General features: G+C 43.4%; 1 protein-coding gene across 1 annotated transcript; it reads left to right on the top strand.

Moving 5' to 3' along the window:
• The first annotated feature begins 620 nt into the window (after positions 1-620).
• LOC106605235 (beta-1,4-galactosyltransferase 3) lies at positions 621-9,840 on the top strand. Its single transcript, XM_014200658.2, has 6 exons — positions 621-1,737; positions 2,890-3,125; positions 5,213-5,400; positions 5,619-5,741; positions 5,926-6,030; positions 6,269-9,840. Exons 1-6 carry the CDS (start codon positions 1,455-1,457, stop codon positions 6,513-6,515), a joined length of 1,182 nt encoding a protein of 393 aa, XP_014056133.1. The 5' UTR covers positions 621-1,454; the 3' UTR covers positions 6,516-9,840.
• The last annotated feature ends 10,962 nt before the right edge of the window (positions 9,841-20,802 follow it).

Below are 20,802 nucleotides of genomic sequence, written 5' to 3'. Positions count from 1 at the left end.
AGTGCCGACGTGTTGGGTATTCTCCAACAGCCATCGCAAGGACGGAGGATTACGTGAGCACAAGCAGCAGGACCGTTGAACTACCCACGATTGTTCTATGGTCTGTCTGAGGGGGTAGTTAGTAGTAGTAGTAGTAGTAGTAGTACCTAGCGCTAGAATGACCACTGATTTTTATCTTGATTCGCTTCAGCTTCTATGAGCTTGTTTCTTTCTGCTCCTCGGTTGCTGTCAGTGGTCTGTCTGCGAAGGCGTCCGTATTGGAGCCCCAGTTATGCCTGACTCCTCCTGGCTCTGTTTAGCTGAAAACAAACAAACTGTTTGTTCCGGCTGTGCATCATTTGTGGTAAAGTTAGTCTAATTGGGAAAGAGGCTAGCAGCAACAATGGATTGTTTTATAGGATTTAAATCGTAACAACTTCTTAACCACCTACCCCTCTCATTGTCTTTCAGAGCACCATTCTCGTGATTTGGTCCGAGCCCCTGTCCGACAGGCCCGGTGGACCTCTTCCCCTTGGAAGCGTTTTTCAGCCCAGTGTGTCAGTCAGAATGGGACAATAGCTGCAGTCGCCATCGGACCTCCCCCTTTCTCTCTTTGCTCTTTGTCTGCCCCGTCCCCACACCCTTCCCCTAACACTCACACATATATACACACACACAGACCCAGCCAGCCCCTGACCACTCCTCCCACTGTACTGGTTTTGGTCCACTCCCTCTTCTACCTCTCTAGGCAGCCAGCCTTGTCAAGCCAAACGAAACCATAATCCTCTGTAAAAGATAGGCCGCTGTATAGGCCCCTGTCCTCCCTTTGTTGGTGGCTGTTTGTTTAAAGGGGCCCCCATGAGAGTAGCGGCTAGAGAACACAAGACCGCACCCAGTCAGCCGTTTTACTGGAAACAAACGAGCTGTGGTGGTGGTTGGGACACTGGAATTCTAGTAGCATGATGTTGGGCTGGCATCGCCACCACACGCCATCGATGAACCAGAGGGCCACCAGCAGACTTTGGAGATCGACACATCTCAACTTGTGGTGGGACGAGAGGTTGAAATAAAAACGTCTTTTTTTTCAGGATATTTCTTTTGCCTCATTTTTTTTGGCTTCTCCAGTGATCAGCTAAACCAAAGTGCCTTTCTTGGTTTCTCACTGCTTTTACTATAAACTTGATCTAACTTCATATTACACTCCAATATCTGAAAAGAATATCTAAAAGAAACATTTCAAGGATTTTGCACTTTTCATTCACACACCTCCATACCCATTGCCTGTTGCACTTGTCATATCATACAGTTGCACAGTACTGACAGTGCACACTTGTTTACAGTAAAAACATACACCTCCGTACCGACTTGACAATCCCACCCCGTATTTCACCTAACCACAGCGTTCCTCTAGTGTAGGTTGCTAGGACTAACGAAGCCAAACATATCACCAAACCGCTCTCCAAGGTCCTTGTGACATGGCGACGTGGCTACAGTCAAAATGGCGCTACCTGTTCATGTTCCTGGGTGTCCAGCTGGTTGTCATGGCGCTGCTGTCCCGCGAGGGTTACCACAAGCGAGTGTCGTACTTCATCAGGATTTTCCGCAAGCTGGACACTGCGTCGGGGACGTCCGGTGCCAGCTCGCCCCACGCAAGCAATCACACGGGCGGTGACGTCTACGCCAACTTGTCCCTACTGGCCAAGGCCCACGGCCGGGGCGAGGACATGCCCTACTGCCCCAAGACGTCTCCCCTGATAGGTGAGTTCACACACAGAAGTCCTAGAACTGGCAGCCCCATCTTATTTCTCTGAGTTCACCAGCCGCTGTCTTCAGTTATCCAGCCCTCCCCCGTATCGCTTATTTCATTCCCTCTTCAGAATGAAACTGAAGAGGGAATGTTTTTTATAATGTACGCCAGAACAATACTTTCTCGTAAAAATAAAGTGGCTCAGATACGTTCTCTGGCACACTAATCAAGTAATGTGAACTGTGGGCAGTCAGAAAGCCTCTGTTGGTTTGTTGTAGAAGGGAATTTCCGAATAATTCCACACATGCAACTGTCCTTGCTAGTTAGTTGGCTACTGATCTGACCAGGTTGGATGGGTAGCGGGCTTGCCAAATCCTGGTTGGAGAATTCTGTATTTCCTGCTTATTCTGTTGTGATTCCGGGAGTCCTTCAACTAGGATTTCTGGGAAAGTTACCAAAATTTTGAGTAGACATGATATGGTGGAACCTTGGCTTCACCTATACAGTCAGGATTGGATCAAAGTTCACTGATGGCTCCTGGTAAGAGAAGGAAGGATGTGTTTTGACTTTGAGATCATTCAAACTGAGCCGAGACTTGGTGGCGGCTGATCCAACAGGAGAGTTTGTTGTACGCTTTCACTAGAGGGACTGAATATACTTGTTTTCAAATGGTCAGTTTACCTTGAGTCCAACTTCCTACTTTGTTTTTCATTGAAATGTGGATATACGCACTGAAACCAAGAGATTTGCCTACAGCAAAGGCTCCTACACTGTTTTGCTGTGCCCTTTTATGTTCCACAAGTATATGTTTGCAGTGGTTACTGACTTTGAAGTGACAAACTTCAAAGCACATAGGCTACGCTCCCCTATGTATTTATTTGGACAATGAAGCTAAAAATTTTCTCTCTATTGCAGCATTTTGGATTGGAGATGCAATGTTTTTTTTATATGAGATGACAGAACAGCATGGATAAAAGGGGCCACGCTGCATTCTGTACTGTCTCATGTAAAAGTTTTGATCTCAAATCCAAAAAACCCTGTTAGAACGAGCATGCTAACATGGACAACCTACTGATTTTGAATTCATTTGTGTTATGATATAGGTCTAGCAATAAAATGCTGTTATGACATCGGACTTCTTCTCACCCCATTTCTCTTTTCAGGTGGACCGATCCACGTCTACTTCCCTTCCGGCTTGACACTGGCCCAAGTGGCGCGGAAGAATCCTTTGGTGGTCCGTGGGGGGAGATACAGGCCGCCTGACTGTGAGGCGCGGCACCGCACCGCCATAATAATTCCCCACAGAAACCGGGAGCACCACCTGAAGTTCCTCCTCTACTACCTTCACCCATTCCTACAGCGACAGCAGCTCAACTACGGTATCTACGTCATCCACCAGGTGAAATGCATATGTGCAGCCACACACTTTCAGAAGGTTCATTTTTAAAGGGGCAATCTTCAGTTGCTACATACATTTTTGGATGTGTAAATGAAGATGTACCCATTTGATTCTTGAACAATACAACTTATAAATACCTCATGAGCTTAGTTCAACTGTCACACTCCATGAGAACCCAAAATATAAGCTTGTTTTACTCCAATGTTTGTAAACAGACACTGTCTAGCCTCAAAACATGGTTAAAACTATGTCATGAATGGTCAGTCCTTGCATCCATAGCTCTATGAATTGGAGTGGTTACACATTTCACCAGCCCCATCCTTCAGCCTTTTACCGAAATGGGTTCGTGAAAAAAACTTTATTGTTTAAACTGCTGATTGCTGTTTTCAAAGACAACATTAATGTTATCAATTGATTGTGCAGTCTGTAACACAGCCTATCCGTATGAAGATGTTCTTTACACTTCCTACAATTGACCAAAAAACATATTCAATTGGACTACCTTCTAACTGTAGTGGTGAGGCCAATTATACATTCAGCCTAGATCAAAACCACCCTCTGGTGTCCTAACCATGGAAACACACACAGCGTTGTGGTTGAAAAATGTTCACCTGAAGGCTTAATCTTCTTAACAACTTGTAGCAATCCCTTTGCTTAAACAATAAACAAGCACTTTGTCTTACCCTCACACTGTTAGTCAAGTTGGCACTGCCTGCTTGTTGTTTACCTACAACATATGAATGCCAAGCCAACCTCTACCAAGTTAGAGCCAGGTTCGTTTTGAGATGCTAAGGCATTTATCATTAGAAAGATGTTACAGCATCATGTCTAAACCATTTATTCCTGACTTTACATGTGTGCAGTTTTTTTGCATAACCAATGCCAGATTGCACTCAGCTCAAACAAGGTAATGCAGGCTAGTAGCAGTTGAAGCATCTGCAGCAGGCTAGTAGCAGTTCAAGCATCTGTGCTGAAGCACGTGGCGCGTAGAAATCGTCTGTCCTTGGTTGCAACACTCACTAACGAGTTCCACACTGCCTCTGGAAGCAACGTCAGCACAAGAACTGTTCGTTGGGAGCTTCATGAAATGGGTTTCCATGGCCGAGCAGCTGCACACAAGCGTAAGATCACCGTGCGCAATGCCAAGTGTCGGCTGGAGTGGTATTAAGCTCGCCATGACATTGGACTCTAGAGCAGTGGTAACGCGTTCTCTGGAGTGATGAATCACTCTTCACCATCTGGCAGTCTGACGGACGAATCTGGGTTTGGCGGATGCCAGGAGAATGCTACCTGCCCTAATGCATAGTGCCAACTGTAAAGTTTGGTGGAAGAGGAATAATGGTCTGGGGATGTTGTTTTTCATGGTTTGGGCTAGGCCCCTTAGTTCCAGTGAAGGGAAATCTTAACTTTGTAGCAACAGTTTGGGGAAGGCCCTTTCCTGTTTCAGCATGACAATGCCCCTGTGCACAAAGAGGTCCATACAGAGATGGTTTGTTGAGATCAGTGTGGAAGAACTTGACTGGCCTGCACAGAGCCCTGACCTCAAACCCATCGAACACCTTTGGGATGAATTGGAATGTCGACTGCGAGCCAGGCCTTAATCGCCCAACATCAGTGCCCGACCTAACTAATGCTCTTGTGGCTGAATGGAAGGAAGTCCCCGCTGCAGTGTTCCAACATCGAGGAAAGCCTTCCCAGAAGAGTGGAGGCTGTTATAGCAGCAAAGGGATGACCAACTCCATATTAATGCCCATGATTTTGGAATGATGTTTGACAAGCAGGTGTCCACATACTTTTTGCCATGTATATCTTTATCTACCTATAGTTCTGCTGAGACGCGCTTTTAAATGGATAGTCATAAGCTCAATGACTGGAAGTCTATGGGAACAGCTAGCATGTCATTGCGCTATCACTTGCAGCAATGCACCCCGCTACCCTTGCCACCGCTGCTAAAATAAATCCTAGGGGAAATACTGAACGTTCATATTGAATAACCTGTTATTTGTATAGAAACCATGTCAAGATTGAATATTTTTCAGTTGTTGCTGGCGTAAGGGTCTCGAAAAATGTCTGTTGTCCCTCTTTAGGCTGGTAATTACACGTTTAACCGGGCCAAGCTGATGAACGTTGGGTTCCGAGAGGCCATGCGGGAGGAGGACTGGGACTGCCTGTTCTTCCATGATGTGGACCTCATCCCTGAGGATGACCGCAACACCTACATGTGCGACGCCAACCCCAAGCACACCGCCATCGCCATGGACAAGTTTGGATACAAGTCAGTCTATTCTCTTTTTTTATTTTAGTTTGGCTTTTTCCCCTCATGGTTTATTAGTTCCTCTTTTTGGATTTTCACAAGTTTATTCAACACAATGTATTCCTTTTTAATTGTGAATACTCTAGTTCTTTCATTATGTGTGGCTTCACTCATTTCTGATTTCACTTGTTCCTTATCTGATCCTTAATTTTTATTTGAATCCGCTGTCATTCTCCTAGGCTGCCATACAAGATGTATTTCGGAGGGGTGTCAGCGCTGTCTCCACTGCACTACCTGAAGATGAACGGCTTCCCCAACAACTACTGGGGCTGGGGAGGAGAGGACGATGACATTGGAGTCAGGTGAGAGGGGGTCCTTGGGAGTTTTGGGGGTGGAGCATTGAGCCAATTCATTGAGCTTATGGACCCATTGTGGTTTGTTCTGTCTAACAAAATGATACCATTTAAAGATACTGAATAATCTTATTATTTATAATTGATAATGACTCAATTAAAATTCCTTTCCTTCCCTCTCTCCCATTCTCAGAGTATCCCTAGGAGGGATGTTCATCTCTCGTCCATCGGTGAAGGTGGGCCGATACAAGATGATCAAACACAAGCTGGACAAGGGAAACGACGTGAACCCCAGGAGGTATGGTACAGGACTGACACGCACGTGTGTTTGTGTGTGCATTGCATGCATGTGTTTGTGTATGGCTGGGGTCCATTTAGTAGGGTGACACGTTCAGATTATTTTAAATAGAATATGCTGCCTATCAGTACATTTCCATCTGCTACCTCTGAATGTTGCCCTCTGTCAAATAAGACCTAGGTCTGTTGAATAAACCCACAGTCCATCACTAAACTCCCCTCTCCCTGCCTCCCCGTAGGTTCAACATGCTGGCCAAGACGCGTCAGACGTGGAAGCTGGACGGCATGAACACGGTGGAGTATGAGGTGCTGTCACGTGACTACTTCCCCCTCTACACCAACATCACTGTGCACATCGGCACAGAGGCAGGCCTGCATGCCACGGCCCCGTCCCCCAAGATCCCTGCCAAAGTCCCAGCAAAGCCGCCGGTCGACGCCCCCGCCAAACCTCTAGCCAAGCTCCGACAGAAACAACAGAACCACTGACTTGGACCACCTTTACCCACTCCCATCCACCACCCTCCTGCCGCCAACTCTCCCCTCCTAACTTATGCCTGGGAGCAGGGATGTGACAGAGGGGCCCTGGGCCCTTAAAGCGCTCCTTTCTTTGCCTTCACCCTTCAACTGAACCTCATATCAATGCCTACAGGCGGCAGGTAGCCTAGTGGTTAGAGCGTTGGGCCAGTAACCGAAAGGTTGCTAGATCGAATCCCCGAGCTAACAAGGTAAAAATCTGTTGTTCTGCCCCTGAGCAAGGCAGTTAACCCACTGTTCCTAGGCCGTCATTGAAAATAGGAATTAGTTCTTAACTGACTTGCCTAGTTAAATAAAATAAAATGCAGTGGGGAGAGGTGGGTGGCTCCCCCTATTGGACTAGAGGCCATTATACACACACATGCCTTTTCCTTCTGTTCCTTCCTCTGATCTGATCAGCATTCTCAACTAAAACGTTATCAATAGTATAGCAGAGACTCTGAACTGAAGACCAATGCTCTCCACTGCCTAGATAGAATCTGTGGGCCGAGGCTTTGTCTGTCAGTGTCTGTCTGGATGAATTACTGTAGCATTCTCCACCCTAGTTCTGATTCTCCAGCTATATCTCACCACTCCAATGACTTTGACTCTATGAAAGGGACTTATGATAGAAGAGAGGAAAAAGACCGACTCATGAGTTTATATCGCTGCCGAAAACCCCTGTTGCCTTAGCAAACCTGTCTTGTTCTATTTGTCCTTTTAGTAGAACTTCAGGTCGAGAGTTATGAATGGAACCGGTTTCTAGTGATAGATAGCAAGATTAGGGGATAGAATAAATACATCACAAACCATTTTATGCTACTGATATTGCAATAGCATATGGGTCTTTCTGCCAATTAGGTGCCTTGATTTCACCCAATTTTAACATTCTGCCATAAAGAGCACATGTTCAAAACATGTTTTCCCATCTTGAGGTTAAAAATTTTAGAAATTACCATAGTAAGTGCCAAATAAAGTAACAGGGTTAAATCAGCCATAAATCCCCTCGTGACAGAGGGAATGGAAGCTTGTTGTGTGCAACAGGGAGGGGCAATTTAATGCAAATTAAATTGTTCAAACATTTCTAGCCTGTCTATTTATGGGTAACAGGGTAGACTTGTTATGTTCAACCTGCTCTGTTTCCCACAACAACAAAAAAACTGAAAATTGCCAAAAGAGTAGAACCAGCTCACCTGCTTGTACGCTATGATTTGACTAGAGAAATATTTAAAAAGGAATTTCACCATATTAAAACGTGAGTTCAGTTTTTTTTTATTTTTTTATTTTTACTTTAAAATCAATCACTAATCACATGAAACAATGAAGTCTTCAGAAATTACTTTATCAAAGCAACAAAATAACTAGGGCTTTCAAATTAAGTGGGTTAAAATCTTCCTAGAAGTCACAGGATGCTTAGAGAGAAATGTCAAAATGCTGAATTTTGGCAGTTTAAAAAGTCTTCATTCACATTAAATCAGATTTATAAAATGTTCCATGTGGTCAGTATTAATGGGCACTTCATTTAATATAACAGGCTTTTAATATTTGTAACAGGCACTAATTTCGGAACGACCCATATGTAACTGATTTTACAGTTTAATATTATACGAAGTGAAGCTGCTATCCTGAATATTGACAGGGGTAAGTGCTGTTTGCAGTTAGCATGGCAGTCACCCCCTGGGCCCATCTTCATAAAGCGTCTGAGTAGGAGTGCAGATCTAGGATCAGGTTCTGTGTTCATATCAAATTCATTATGACCTTAAAGGCAACCATGATCCTAGATCAGAACACCTAGTATGAGACACCTGCACAATACAGGCCCTGAATATCAGGCTGATTTATTGTAGGATTTTCTCACAGTAGGTTCACAGTTCTGGCACAGCTTTTTGGTATGTTTGGGTTTCATCACTACAATCAGAATGTGTCTTTTCTCCAGTTATCTCCTTCAATCTCTAGATTGCATTGATGTGGGGTTGCATTTTGCCTTGTGTCAAGTAGAATAGAAATGATCAATGCGTTGCCTTCAGGTGGGCTGGCTATATTCACATCAGAATGGTGGTTTGTCTTTGCCAATTTTTTTTTTTTAATGTTATTGTTTATTACCTTATGGAGCTTTTATGTTGGTTTCCTATGATTGTCAACGTAGCTTAAAACTGAGGGATTCAAGTCCTAGTGGGCTCTCCATATTCCGAGACTTGGGATCTGTCTCCATACTCTAAATTGGCTGAAAGGTTTGAAAACCAGGAGAGCTGAAAACAAGGAACTTTGTCCATGGGTGACCAGAAACCACTATAACTAATTAGGTCTATAAACAGAATCGGGCACTGGTAAGTGATGTGAAAACTGGTGCCCGTTGACTGTGTAGTACACTCATTGGTTGTACTTATTCTGCTGAAGCACTGATTTTTTTAAAGATTGATATAGGTAAACTGGGTTAGCATTTACAGCATTTCCCCACTAGCCATTCTTTCATTTTGTGCAAAAATCTGTCACCCCTAGAATTCCCCAGTGCAATGTCCTCCTCACTGCATGGCTTGTCCTCTGACTTTCCTCTTTGCACACTGTCTGGACCCCCCTGACCAATATGATTGTTTAATCTAGATCCCTACTGGGAATTGAACCTCTGTGTGTGCATCACATAGAGGACTCGGGCCACTTGGCTGAAACCAAAGATGGCTTAGAGAGAAAGCATTGGACGCCTGATAGTTGTGCTGGCGGTTGTATGGTGACATGGGAATAGATGGGATTCCACTGACTCCAGGTATGCTGAGGTTTGTGTGTTTTTGTGTGTGCGCTACTATCTGATCTAGGAATCTCCTGGATGACCTGCTTCACTATGTAGTCTGTCTTTACCTTTTCTACTCCATATGAAGCCTGATTATGCATGACACAGAGACCCTGTATTAGATGAGTGGAATGTACAGAGAACCACACACAGACCACTACAGCATGACTTCACATTTGAGTCTCCTGAAGCATGCTACAGTGTACGCTTGTGTAGTGATTCGTAAGACGTATGCTACATGCACCATGTACCTTTTAACACTTCATGCAGTGGTTTATTACATCATGATGTCTATTTGTGCTTTTCAGTTTGCTTCGGTTGATGTATAACTTCACTTTCACTCCATTATGATGTGATTATGCTGTCCAGGGTGCAAGCACCAGAAGATGGAGTTCACCACAGGGCATTGAAAATGTAACAAGGACAATGTGATTTAATTCCTCCTCTCTCAATGAAGTCTGCACAGTCCAGAGTGGCCTTATACAACGATTAATAAACAAAAAGATTAGTCAAGCACCTGTGAAGTTTCGTCTGACTGGGTGAAGTGGATAAACTGAGTGGGATACCATTTCTGTAGCTGAACATGGCTCTTGGTTGACGGTCTTGCAAGAGGCCATTTTGTACACTTGTAAATTAGTCTGGCTGAGACAGCTCTCGGTCACAGCTCCGCTGTGTAGTCACGTGGGTCGCGTCAGCCAGGCTAGATGTGAAGAGGATATAACACAATCTATTTGTGGAAAGTGACTTCTTAAGAGTAAGAAATATTGAACAACTTTTTGTCATAAATTATACAAAACAAATGCTTTTTACAAGGGAAACAGGGAACAGGGTTGGAGAGCCATGATGTACAGAGTCAAATGTATGACATGGTGCTAAAGATGCAACTGATTTACAAGAGGAATAAGATTCCCAGAACTGATAGTTTTTTCACTCCAATTGCGTCTGTAAACTTGCACCTAACCAGATGTGCAAATTTGGAGCCGTTCTGTAACATGATGTAGCATTAAAGATGTGATAGTACTTTCAAGATCATCCCTAAATCCTTACTCAACCTTAACTCACTCTAAGGTTTCCTTCTTACCAGTGCAAGAAAGCATTTATTGTTGCTTTAATTTTTTTTCTTCGTCTACTGTAGTGGTAAATTGTCACTTTTGGATACGTATAGTTTCGCTGGATATTAGAATGATTAAATTCCTTAATCCCACCTCCCAAATATAATATTCACCCTCTCTCCATAAACATGTCAGACTAAGGGGAGTGGCCCACCCTCTGGAGAAGCAGTCAAATCAACTATTTCACAAACACTCCATAACCTTATGACTTGTTTAAACATCACATCCTCAAACTTCACTACCCTCCCTCCTTTAGTGTCCACCTCGTTCTGCTCTAACTGAACAGCGTTGCATATATCCAGATTATATATCTGTCCTGCCACTTACACAAACAGTAGCCACACTCCTCTCCCCCCCCCCACTAAAATATTAACAAATACCTAAATAGGTGTTGTCATGGGTACTGATACGAAGGGTGGCTCAGAATCACTCTGTTCAAGCCAATCCTTAGCTTCTGCCACTTGTCAATAATTATCCACCACTGCTCACTGATGGGCTACATTCTAATCTGGGAGGGAGGTGCCAATAAGGCAAGGGGTTGGTTTGAGACTCACACCCTGTCTGTTCAAACCCCTAGACACTTATTTTAGATCTGAAAGGATTATATGGATGTGTACACGATATGGTCATAGATCCAGGAAGGTGGCGCTATCCATTCATAGGGAAAAGGTCTGCTTCTGGTCAGGGGTCTGTAAGGGCTGAATGGGTGCACAGTGGATTGGATGCACACACACGCACAAGTGGTTTGATCAACAGTTGAACATTTTAAATAGATGAATTGATTATCATATGGCATGAATATGTAGTGATCCTTCTCCAAGATAATGAATGAGGACCTTTCACCAATCGTCTTGACCTTAGGATTTGACATTAATGAGCATCCTAGAGTAAAATTAGCAGGATGAGACAAATGAGCAATAGGCCATAAGTCATGTAACACAAACTGAAACTAACAGTAACATCCCTCCCCTTTTCTCTTGGAAAATGTACAGTCACTGGATAACAAACTGGATGAGCTCATTTCGAGTCTCCTATCAACAGGACCTGAAAAACGGTAATATCCTATATTTCTCAAGAGTCGTGGCTGAACGAGGACATGGACAATATACATCTTGCTGGTTTTTCATCAAGACCAGACAGCAGACTGTAGTGTGTCTGTTAACAACAGCTGGTTCGCGATCTGTATTGTTATGGAAGTCTCAAGTTTTTGCTCACCTGAGTTAGAATACCTCATGATAAGCTGCAGACCATACTATTTACGAAGCGACCCACATGAACAAATGCTACAGAAGACTATAGTACTTACTATAGAATTCTAGAATAAACCGTAGTATACTATACTACACACTAGTATCCCTCAATTATGTGTAGTACTTACTATAGAATGCTTTAGAATACTGTAGAATACTATAGTAAATACTACAGTACTTACTATAAAAGCACTGTAGTCAATTCTACAGTAATGTCTGCAAAAACACTACACTTTTTTCATTTGCATATACACTGCCCATTCCCCTCCCCCATATCGCAATTTGTGCCACCCGTAAGTGAGAAACCAACATGCCAAGTAGAGATAATATATTGTGTTCCCTACAGTTTATATGAAAGAGCAGAAGTGCTGAACAATCTATTTAGACCCCAGTCCTACCTAGCTACAGATTGTAGAAAATGTGCTCTTTTACTATTTCTGCTGTAGGTTTCCTATAGCAGAAAGCCTCCACTTCTACAGTGCCTTCAGAAAGAATTCAGACACCTTGACCTTTTCCACATTTTGTTACATTAGCCTTATTCTAAAATGTATATAAAATCCTCAGCAATGTTCTCACACTACCCCATAATGACAAAGCGTAAACAGTTTTTTTTTTACATTTATACAAGAGTATTCAAAATTAAAACCGATACATTATTTACGTACAGTTGAAGTCGGAAGTTTACATACACCTTAGCCAAATACCTTTAAACTTCGTTTTTCACAATTCCTAACATTTAGTGCAAGTAAAAATTCCCTGTCTTGGGTCAGTTAGGATCACCACTTTATTTTAAGAATGTGAAATGTCAGAATAATAGTAGAGTGATTTATTTCAGCTTTTATTTCTTTCATCACATTCCCAGTGGGTAAGAAGTTTACATACTCAATTAGTATTTGGTAGCCTTGCCTTTAAATTGTTTAACTTAGGTGAAACGTTTTGGGTAGCCTTCCACAAGCTTCCCACAATAAGTTGGGTGAATTTTGGCCCATTCCTCCTGACAGAGCTGGTGTAACTGAGTCAGGTTTGTAGGCCTCCTTGCTCGCACACGCTTTTTCAGTTCTGCCCACAAATTTTCTATAGGATTGAGGTCAGGGCTTTGTGATGGCCACTCCAAGACCTTGACTTTGTTGTCCTTAAGCCATTTTGCCACAACTTTGGAAGTATGCTTTGGAAGTTTGCGACCTTTGGAAGTTTGCGACCAAGCTTTAACTTCCTGACTGATATCTTGAGATGTTGCTTCAATATATCCACATAATTTTCTTTCCTCATGATGCCATCTATTTTGTGAAGTGCACCAGTCCCTCCTGCAGCAAAGCACCCTCACAACATGAAGCTGCCACCCCCGTGCTTCACGGTTAGGATGGTGTTCTTCGGCTTGCAAGCCTCCCCCTTTTACCTCCAAACATAACCATGGTCATTATGGCCAAACAGTTCTATTTTTGTTTCATCAGACCAGAGGACATTTCTCCAAAAAGTACAATCTTTGTCCCCACGTGCAGTTGCAAACCGTAGTCTGGCTTTTTTGGGGCGGTGTTAGAGCAGTGGCTTCTTCCTTGCTGAGCCGCTTTTCAGGTTATGTCGATATAGAACTCGTTTTACTGTGGATATAGATCCTCTTGTACCCGTTTCCTCCAGCATCTTCACAAGGTCCTTTGCTGTTGTTCTGGGATTGATTTGCACTTGTCGCACCAGGGAACATTCATCTCTAGGAGACAGAATGCGTCTCCTTCCTGAGCGGTATGACGGCTGCGTGGACTTATGGTGTTTATACTTGCGTACTATTGTTTGTACAGATTAATGTAGTACCTTCAGGCATTTGGAAATTGCTCCCAAGGATGAACCAGACTTGTGGAGGTCTTCAATTGTTTTTCTGAGGTCTTGGCTGATTTATTTTGATTTTCCCATGATGTCAAGCAAAGAGGAACTGAGTTTGAAGGTAGGCCTTGAAATACATCCACAAGTACACCTCAAGTGATGTCAATTAGCCGATCAGAAGCTTCTAAAGCCATGAAATCGTTTTCTGGAATTTTCCAAGCTGTTTAAAAGGCACAGTCAACTTCGTGTATGTAAACGCTCTGACCCACTGGAATTGTGATTAAGTGAAATAATCTGTCCGTAAACAATTGTTGGAAAAATGACGTGTGTCATGCACAAAGTAGATGTCCTAAACGACTTGCCAAAACTATAGTTTAACAAGAAATTTGTGGAGTTGTTGAAAAACGAGTTTTAATGACTCCAACCTAAGTGTATGTAAACTTCTGACTTCAACTGTAAGTATTCAGACCCTTTACTATGAGACTCAAAATTTAGCTCAGGTGCATCTTGTTTCCAGATCAATTGATTGGACATGATTTGGAAAGGCACACACCTGTCTATATAAGGTCCCACTGTTGACAGTGCATAGCAGAAACCAAGCCATGACGTCAAAGGATTTGTCAGAGCTCCGAGACAGGATTGTTTTGAGGCACAGATCTGGGGAAGGGTACAGCATGTCTACAGCATTGAAGGTCCCCAAGAACACAGTGGCCTCCATCATTCTTAAATGGAAGAAGTTTGGAACCACCAAGAAAGACTCTTCCTAGAGCTGGCCACCCGGCCACACTGAGAAATCGGGGGAGAAGGGCCTTGGTCAGGGAGGTGACCAAGAACCCGATGGTCACTCTGACAGAGCTCTAGAGTTCCTCTGTGGAGATGAGACAACCTTCCATAGGGACAACGATCTCTGCAGCCACTCCACCAATCAGGCCTTTATGGTAGAGTGACCAAACGGAAGCCACTACTCCGTAAAAGGCACATGACAGCCCGCTTGGAGTTTGTCAAAAGGTAACCTAAAGACTCTCAGACCATGAGAAACAAGATTCTCTGGTCTGATGAAACCAAGATGGAAGTCTTTGGCCTGAATGCCAAGCGTCACGTCTGGAGAAAACATGTCACCATCCCTACGGTGAAGCGTGGTGCTGGCAGCATCATGCTGTGGGGATATTTTTCAGCGGCATGGACTGGGACACTAGTCAGGATCGAGGAAAAGATGAACGGAGCAAAGTAAAGAGATCCTTGATGAAAACCTTCTCCAGAGCAGTCATGACCTCAGACTGGGGCGAAGGTTCACCTTCCAACAGGACAACGACCCTAAGCATACAGCCAAGACAAAGCAGGAGTGGCTTCGGGACATGTCTCTGAATGTCCTAGAGTGGTCCAGCTAGAGCCCGGACTTGAACCTGATCAAACATCTCTGGAGAGACCTGAAAATAGCTGTGCAGCAATGCTCCCCATCCAACCTGAGAGCAGAGCTTGAGAAGAATGGGAGAAACTCTGCAAATACAGGTGTGCCAAGCTTGCAGCGTCACCCAAGAAGGCTGTAATCGCTGCCGAAGGTGCTTCAACAAAGTACTGAGTACTGGTCTGAATACTTATGTAAATGTGATATAAAAAAAGATAATAATTTTGCAAACATTTCTTAATTAACCTGTTTTTGCTTTCTCAGTATAGGGTATTGTGTGTAGATTGGGGGGGGAAACAATTTAATTAATTTTAGTGTAAGGCTGAAACGTAACAAAATTTGGAAAAGTCAAGGGATCTGAATACTTCCCGAAGGCACTGTCAAAAATAATAAAACAAAAACAGTATAGTAAATATTACATTAATGTCTGAATAACAGTTCAGTAAATACTACAGTATACTACAGTCCGCAAAAACACTCCAGTAAACATTACAGTATACTACAGTCCGCAAAAACACATTCATTACAGTAGTATATACTACAGTTTCCTTTTAGTATAGTATTGAAGAATTAAAAAAATAATAATAGGAAAATATCATACAATCCAGCTGTGCAAACCTCATGAAGACTTTCCCCAAAAGACACTCATCTGTAATCGCCTCCAAAGGTGCTTCTACAAAGTATTTACTTGGGTGTGAATAATTATGTAAATTAAATACAGAAGTATCTCATTTTCAACAAATTTGCAAACATTTCTAAAAACATGTTTTCATTTTCTCATTCTGGGATATTGTGTGTAGATGGGTGAGAAACAATATCTATTTAATCAATTTTGAATTCAGACTGTAACATAACAAAATGTGGAGTAGGATGAATACTTTCTGAAGGCGCTGTGTGTGTGTGTGTGTGTGTATGTATGTGTGTGTGTGTGTGTGTGTGTGTGTGTGTGTGTATATTCACTGACATTTTCAACCTATCCCTGTCCCGGTCTGTAATAGAAACATGTTTCAAGCAGACCACCATAATCCCCTTGCCCAAGAACACCAAGGTAACCTGCCTAAATTACTATTGACCCATAGCACTCACATCTGCAGGCATGAAATGCTTTGAAAAGGCTGGTCATGGCTCATAGGAAGGAGGTCAGAGACCTGGCAGAGACCAGGACAACAACCTCTCCCTCAATGTCAGCAAGACAAAGGAGCTGATCGTGGACTACAGGAAACCGAGGTGTGAGCATGGCCCCATCCACATCGATGGGGCTGTATTGGAGTGGGTTGAGAGCTTCAAGTTCCTCTGTGTCCACATCACTAAGGAATTAACATGGTCCACACACTCCCACACAGTTGTGAAGAGGGCACGACAGTGCCTCTTCCCCTTCAGGAGGATGAAAAGATTTGGCATAGGCCCACAGATCCTCAAAATGTTCTACAACTGAAACATTGAGTGCATCTTGACTGGCTGCATCACGGCTTTGTATGGCAACTGCAAGGCACCCGACTGGAAGGCGCTACAGAGGGCGGTGAGTACGGCCCAGTGCATCACTGGGGCTGAGCTTCCTTCCAGCCATACCAGGCAGGGTGTCAGAGGAAGTCCCAAAAAATTGTAAGACTCCAGCCACCCAAGCCATAGACTGTTCTCTCTGTTACCACAAGCTAAGTGGTACCAGTATACCAAGTCTGGAACTAACAGGACCCTGAACAGCTTCTACCCCCAAGCCAAAAGACTGCTAAACAAGACTGCTTAATAGCTAATCAAATGGCTACCTGGACTACCTGCATTGACCCGTTTTTGCACATACTCTCTTGCATTGATTCTATGCACACACACACTGGACTCTACCCACACAATTACACATACTTACACTGACACCCCAACACACATAAACACAAACACGCTAAATACGCTCTCACACACACAACATACGTACGCATGCATACTGATGCCTCACACACTCATACACACACACACACAAATAACAAAAGACCAATTCCATATTATGGCAAGAACTGCTCAATAAGCAAAGAGAACCAACAGTCCATCATTACTTTAAGACAAGAAGGTCAGTCAATACGGAACATTTGAACATTTCTTCAAGTGCAGTCACAAAAACCATCAAGCGCTATGATGAAACTGGCTCTCATGAGGACTGCCACAGGAATGTAAGACTTAGTTACCTCTGCTGCAGAGGATAAGATATGTTCATTAGAGTTAACTGCACCTCAGAACTTGCAGCCTAAATAAATGCTTCACAGAGTTCAAGTCAGACACATCTCAACATCAACTGTTCAGAGGAGACTGCTTGAATCAGGCCTTCATGGTTGAATTGCTGCAAAGAAACCACTACTATATGACACCAATAAGAAAAAGAGACTTGCTTGGGCCAAGAAACACGAGCAATGGACATTAGACCGGTGGATATCTGTCCTTTGGTCTGATGAGTCCAAATTTGAGATTTTTGGTTCCAACCACCGTGTCTTTGTGAGACGCAGAGTAGGTGAACGGATGATCTCTGCATGTGTGGTTTCCACTGTGAAGCATGGAGGAGGAGGTGTGATGGCTTTGCTGGTGACACTGTCTGTGATTTATTTAGAATTCAAGGCACACTTAACCAGCATGGCTACCACAGCATTCTGCAGCGATACACCATACCATCTGGTTTGAGCTTAGTGGGACTATAATTTGTTTTTCAACAGGACAATGATCAAACACACCTCCAGGCTGTGTAAGGGCTACTTGACCAAGAAGGAGAGTGATACTGTGCGGCATCAGATTATCTGGCCTCCACAATCACCCGACCTCAACCAAATTGAGATGGTTTGGGATGAGTCGGACCGCAGAGTGAAGGAAAAGCAGCCAACAAGTGCTCAGCATATGTGGGAACTCCTTCAAGACTGTTGGAGAAGCATTCCAGGTGAAGTTGGTTGGGAGAATGCCAAGAGTGGGCAAAGCTGCCATTAAGTCAAAGGGTGGCTGTTTGAAGAATCTCAAATATAAAAATATATTTTGATTTTGTTTAAGACTTTTTTGTAACTACATGATTCCATATGTGATATTTCGTTGTCCTGGAATGAGTAGGGGTGTCCAAACTTTTGACTGGTACTGTACTTACTCTGACACTTCAACGCATATACACATACATACATACATACATACATACATACATACATACATACACTCACTTACACATAACACGTACACACCGACACACATTTGCCACACACACACACTCTACCTATATGTACATATCTACCTCAATTTCCTCGTACCCCTGCACATTGTCTCGGAACTGGTACGCCATGTATATATCCAACCTATCATTGCTCATTTTGTAATAATTTCTCGTGTTTAATGTCTTTTCTTTTATTATTTTAATTGTTTTATTGTATTCTGAATTGTTGGGAAGGGCTCATAAGTAAGACTTTCACTGTTCGTCTACACCTGTTGTTTACGAAGCATATGACAATTTAAAAAATGTATTTGGTTAGATTTGTATTAGATGAGTGGAATGTATAGAAAACCACACATCAAATCAAATTTATTTATATAGCCCTTCGTACATCAGCTGATATCTCAAAGTGCTGTACAGAAACCCAGCCTAAAACCCCAAACAGCAAGCAATGCATGTGAAAGAAGCACGGTGGCTAGGAAAAACTCCCTAGGAAAAACTCCCTAGAAAGGCCAAAAACCTAGGAAGAAACCTAGAGAGGAACCAGGCTATGAGGGGTGGCCAGTCCTCTTCTGGCTGTGCCGGGTGGATATTATAACAGAACATGGTCAAGATGTTAAAATGTTCATAAATGACCAGCATGGTCAAATAATGATAATCATAGTAGTTGTCGAGGGTGCAACAAGCACGTCCGGTGAACAGGTCAGGGTTCCATAGCCGCAGGCAGAACAGTTGAAACTGGAGCAGCAGCACGGCCAGGTGGACTGGGGACAGCAAGGAGTCATCATGCCAGGTAGTGCTGAGGCATGGTCCTAGGGCTCAGGTCTTCCGAGAGAAAGAAAGAGAGAATTAGAGAGAGCATATTTAAATTCACACAGGACACCGGATAAGACAAGAGAAATACTCCAGATGTAACAGACTGACCCTAGCCCCCCGACACATAAACTACTGCAGCATAAATACTGGAGGCTGAGACAGGAGGGATCAGGAGACACTGTGGCCCCATCCGATGAAACCCCCGGACAGGGCCAAACAGGCAGGATATAACCCCACCCACTTTGCCAAAGCACAGCCCCCACACCACTAGAGGGATGTCTCCAACCACCAACTTACCGTCCTAAGACAAGGCCGAGTATAGCCCACAAAGATCTCCGCCACGGCACAACCCAAGGGGGGGGGGGCGCCAACCCAGACAGGAAGACCACGGTCAGTGACTCAGCCCACTCAAGTGACGCACCCCTCCCATGGACGGCATGGAAGAACACCAGTACGGCCAGTGACTCAGCCCCTGTAATAGGGTTAGAGGCAGAGAATCCCAGTGGAGAGGGGGGAACCGGCAAGGCAGAGACAGCAAGGGCGGTTCGTTGCTCCAGCCTTTCCGTTCACCTTCACACTCCTGGGCCAAACATCGATCACTATGAATTCACATTTGAGAATGCTGAAGCATGCTACAGTGTTTGTGTAGTGATTAATTAGACATACGCTATACACACCAGTGGAGGCTCCTCAGAGGAAGGGGAGGACCGTCCTCCTCCAGTGAATTTCCGAAAATGTTTAATAGTGGAACATTAAAGTTGTTCTTTTTAGATAAAACTTTACTAAATATATTCACGTCACCAAATAATTGATTAAAACACTCTTTTAGAATGAAGGCCTACAGTAGCCTCAATAGCACTCTCTGGGGTAGCACCATGGTATAGCCGGTATAACCGAGGACAGCTAGTTTCTGTCCTCCTCTGTACATTGACTTCAATACAAAACCTAGGAGGCTCATGGTTTTTACCCCCCTCCAATGATTTACACAGTAATTATGACAACTTCTGGAGGACGTTCTCCAACATATCAGAGCTCTTACAGCATAAACTGACATTTCCCCCCATCAAAGGATCAGAGAATAAATATAGTACTGAATGCATAAGCTACAGCTAGCTAGCACTGCAGTGCATACAATGTGGTGAGTAGTTGACTCAGAGAGAATGACAATAGTTGAACAGTTTTTAACAAAATAATTTTGTCAAAAATGAAGGAAAAGCAAGAGAGAGGGCTATATTTCGTAGTATTTCTTTCCACTTTCACTTACTTAGCTAGTGAATACAGCTAGCTAGTTTAGCCTACTCAAACACCCGTGTCAAACAGAGAGGAATGCTATGTTAGCTAGCTGGCTATGGCTATCCAACACTGGATTGATTTATTGCCACCCGGCCCACCGGTGTAACTAGTAAACTGCTTGCTGTACTGCATGATTGTAGTGGGTTTCTAACACGTTAGTTCTAGTAGTCACGTTGACTATGACGTTAGCTAATATGGTGACACAACGATGTAGGCTGTGTATAGTGGTTAGCGATTATGGTATGAATGTTTAACTTGGAAATATTATTTTGCCTGGTCACAATGAAGTCCACAAGCAAAGGGAAAAGTTGAGAGGAAGAGAATGCATAGATGCGAGAGAATTATACAATGAGCAAAGTGATCATGCCGTTTGTATGTGGCTGATATGAAAGTGAACCGTGTTTGCTGGTGATCAGGGGTGTATTCATTCCAACGATTCTTAAACGGAAGAAAATGTGAATAAAAATAACAGAATTTGTCCATTAGAAACTCTAATTTGAAACTGTTTAGACTAATGATTACACCCTAGATCACCTAGGTGCACGCAAGAGTGTGCAAGGTGGTATTGAATGTGTCACTTTCTGTCACCTTGATTAAACTAAATGTTCTCTCGACCTG

The sequence above is a fragment of the Salmo salar genome, chromosome ssa05 (genome assembly GCF_905237065.1).
Source record: "Salmo salar chromosome ssa05, Ssal_v3.1, whole genome shotgun sequence".
Classification (NCBI taxonomy): Eukaryota; Metazoa; Chordata; class Actinopteri; order Salmoniformes; family Salmonidae; genus Salmo; species Salmo salar.
The sequence above is the reverse complement of the archived record's forward strand: the minus strand, read 5'-3'. Positions and strand labels throughout refer to the sequence as shown.

Coding starts and splice junctions, on each gene's coding strand:
- LOC106605235 (XM_014200658.2), top strand. CDS start 1,455: ATGGCGACGTGGCTACAGTCAAAATGGCGCTACCTGTTCATGTTCCTG. Junction 5,742..5,925: donor GACGATGACATTGGAGTCAG/GTGAGAGGGGGT, acceptor TCCCATTCTCAG/AGTATCCCTAGGAGGGATGT. Junction 6,031..6,268: donor AACGACGTGAACCCCAGGAG/GTATGGTACAGG, acceptor GCCTCCCCGTAG/GTTCAACATGCTGGCCAAGA.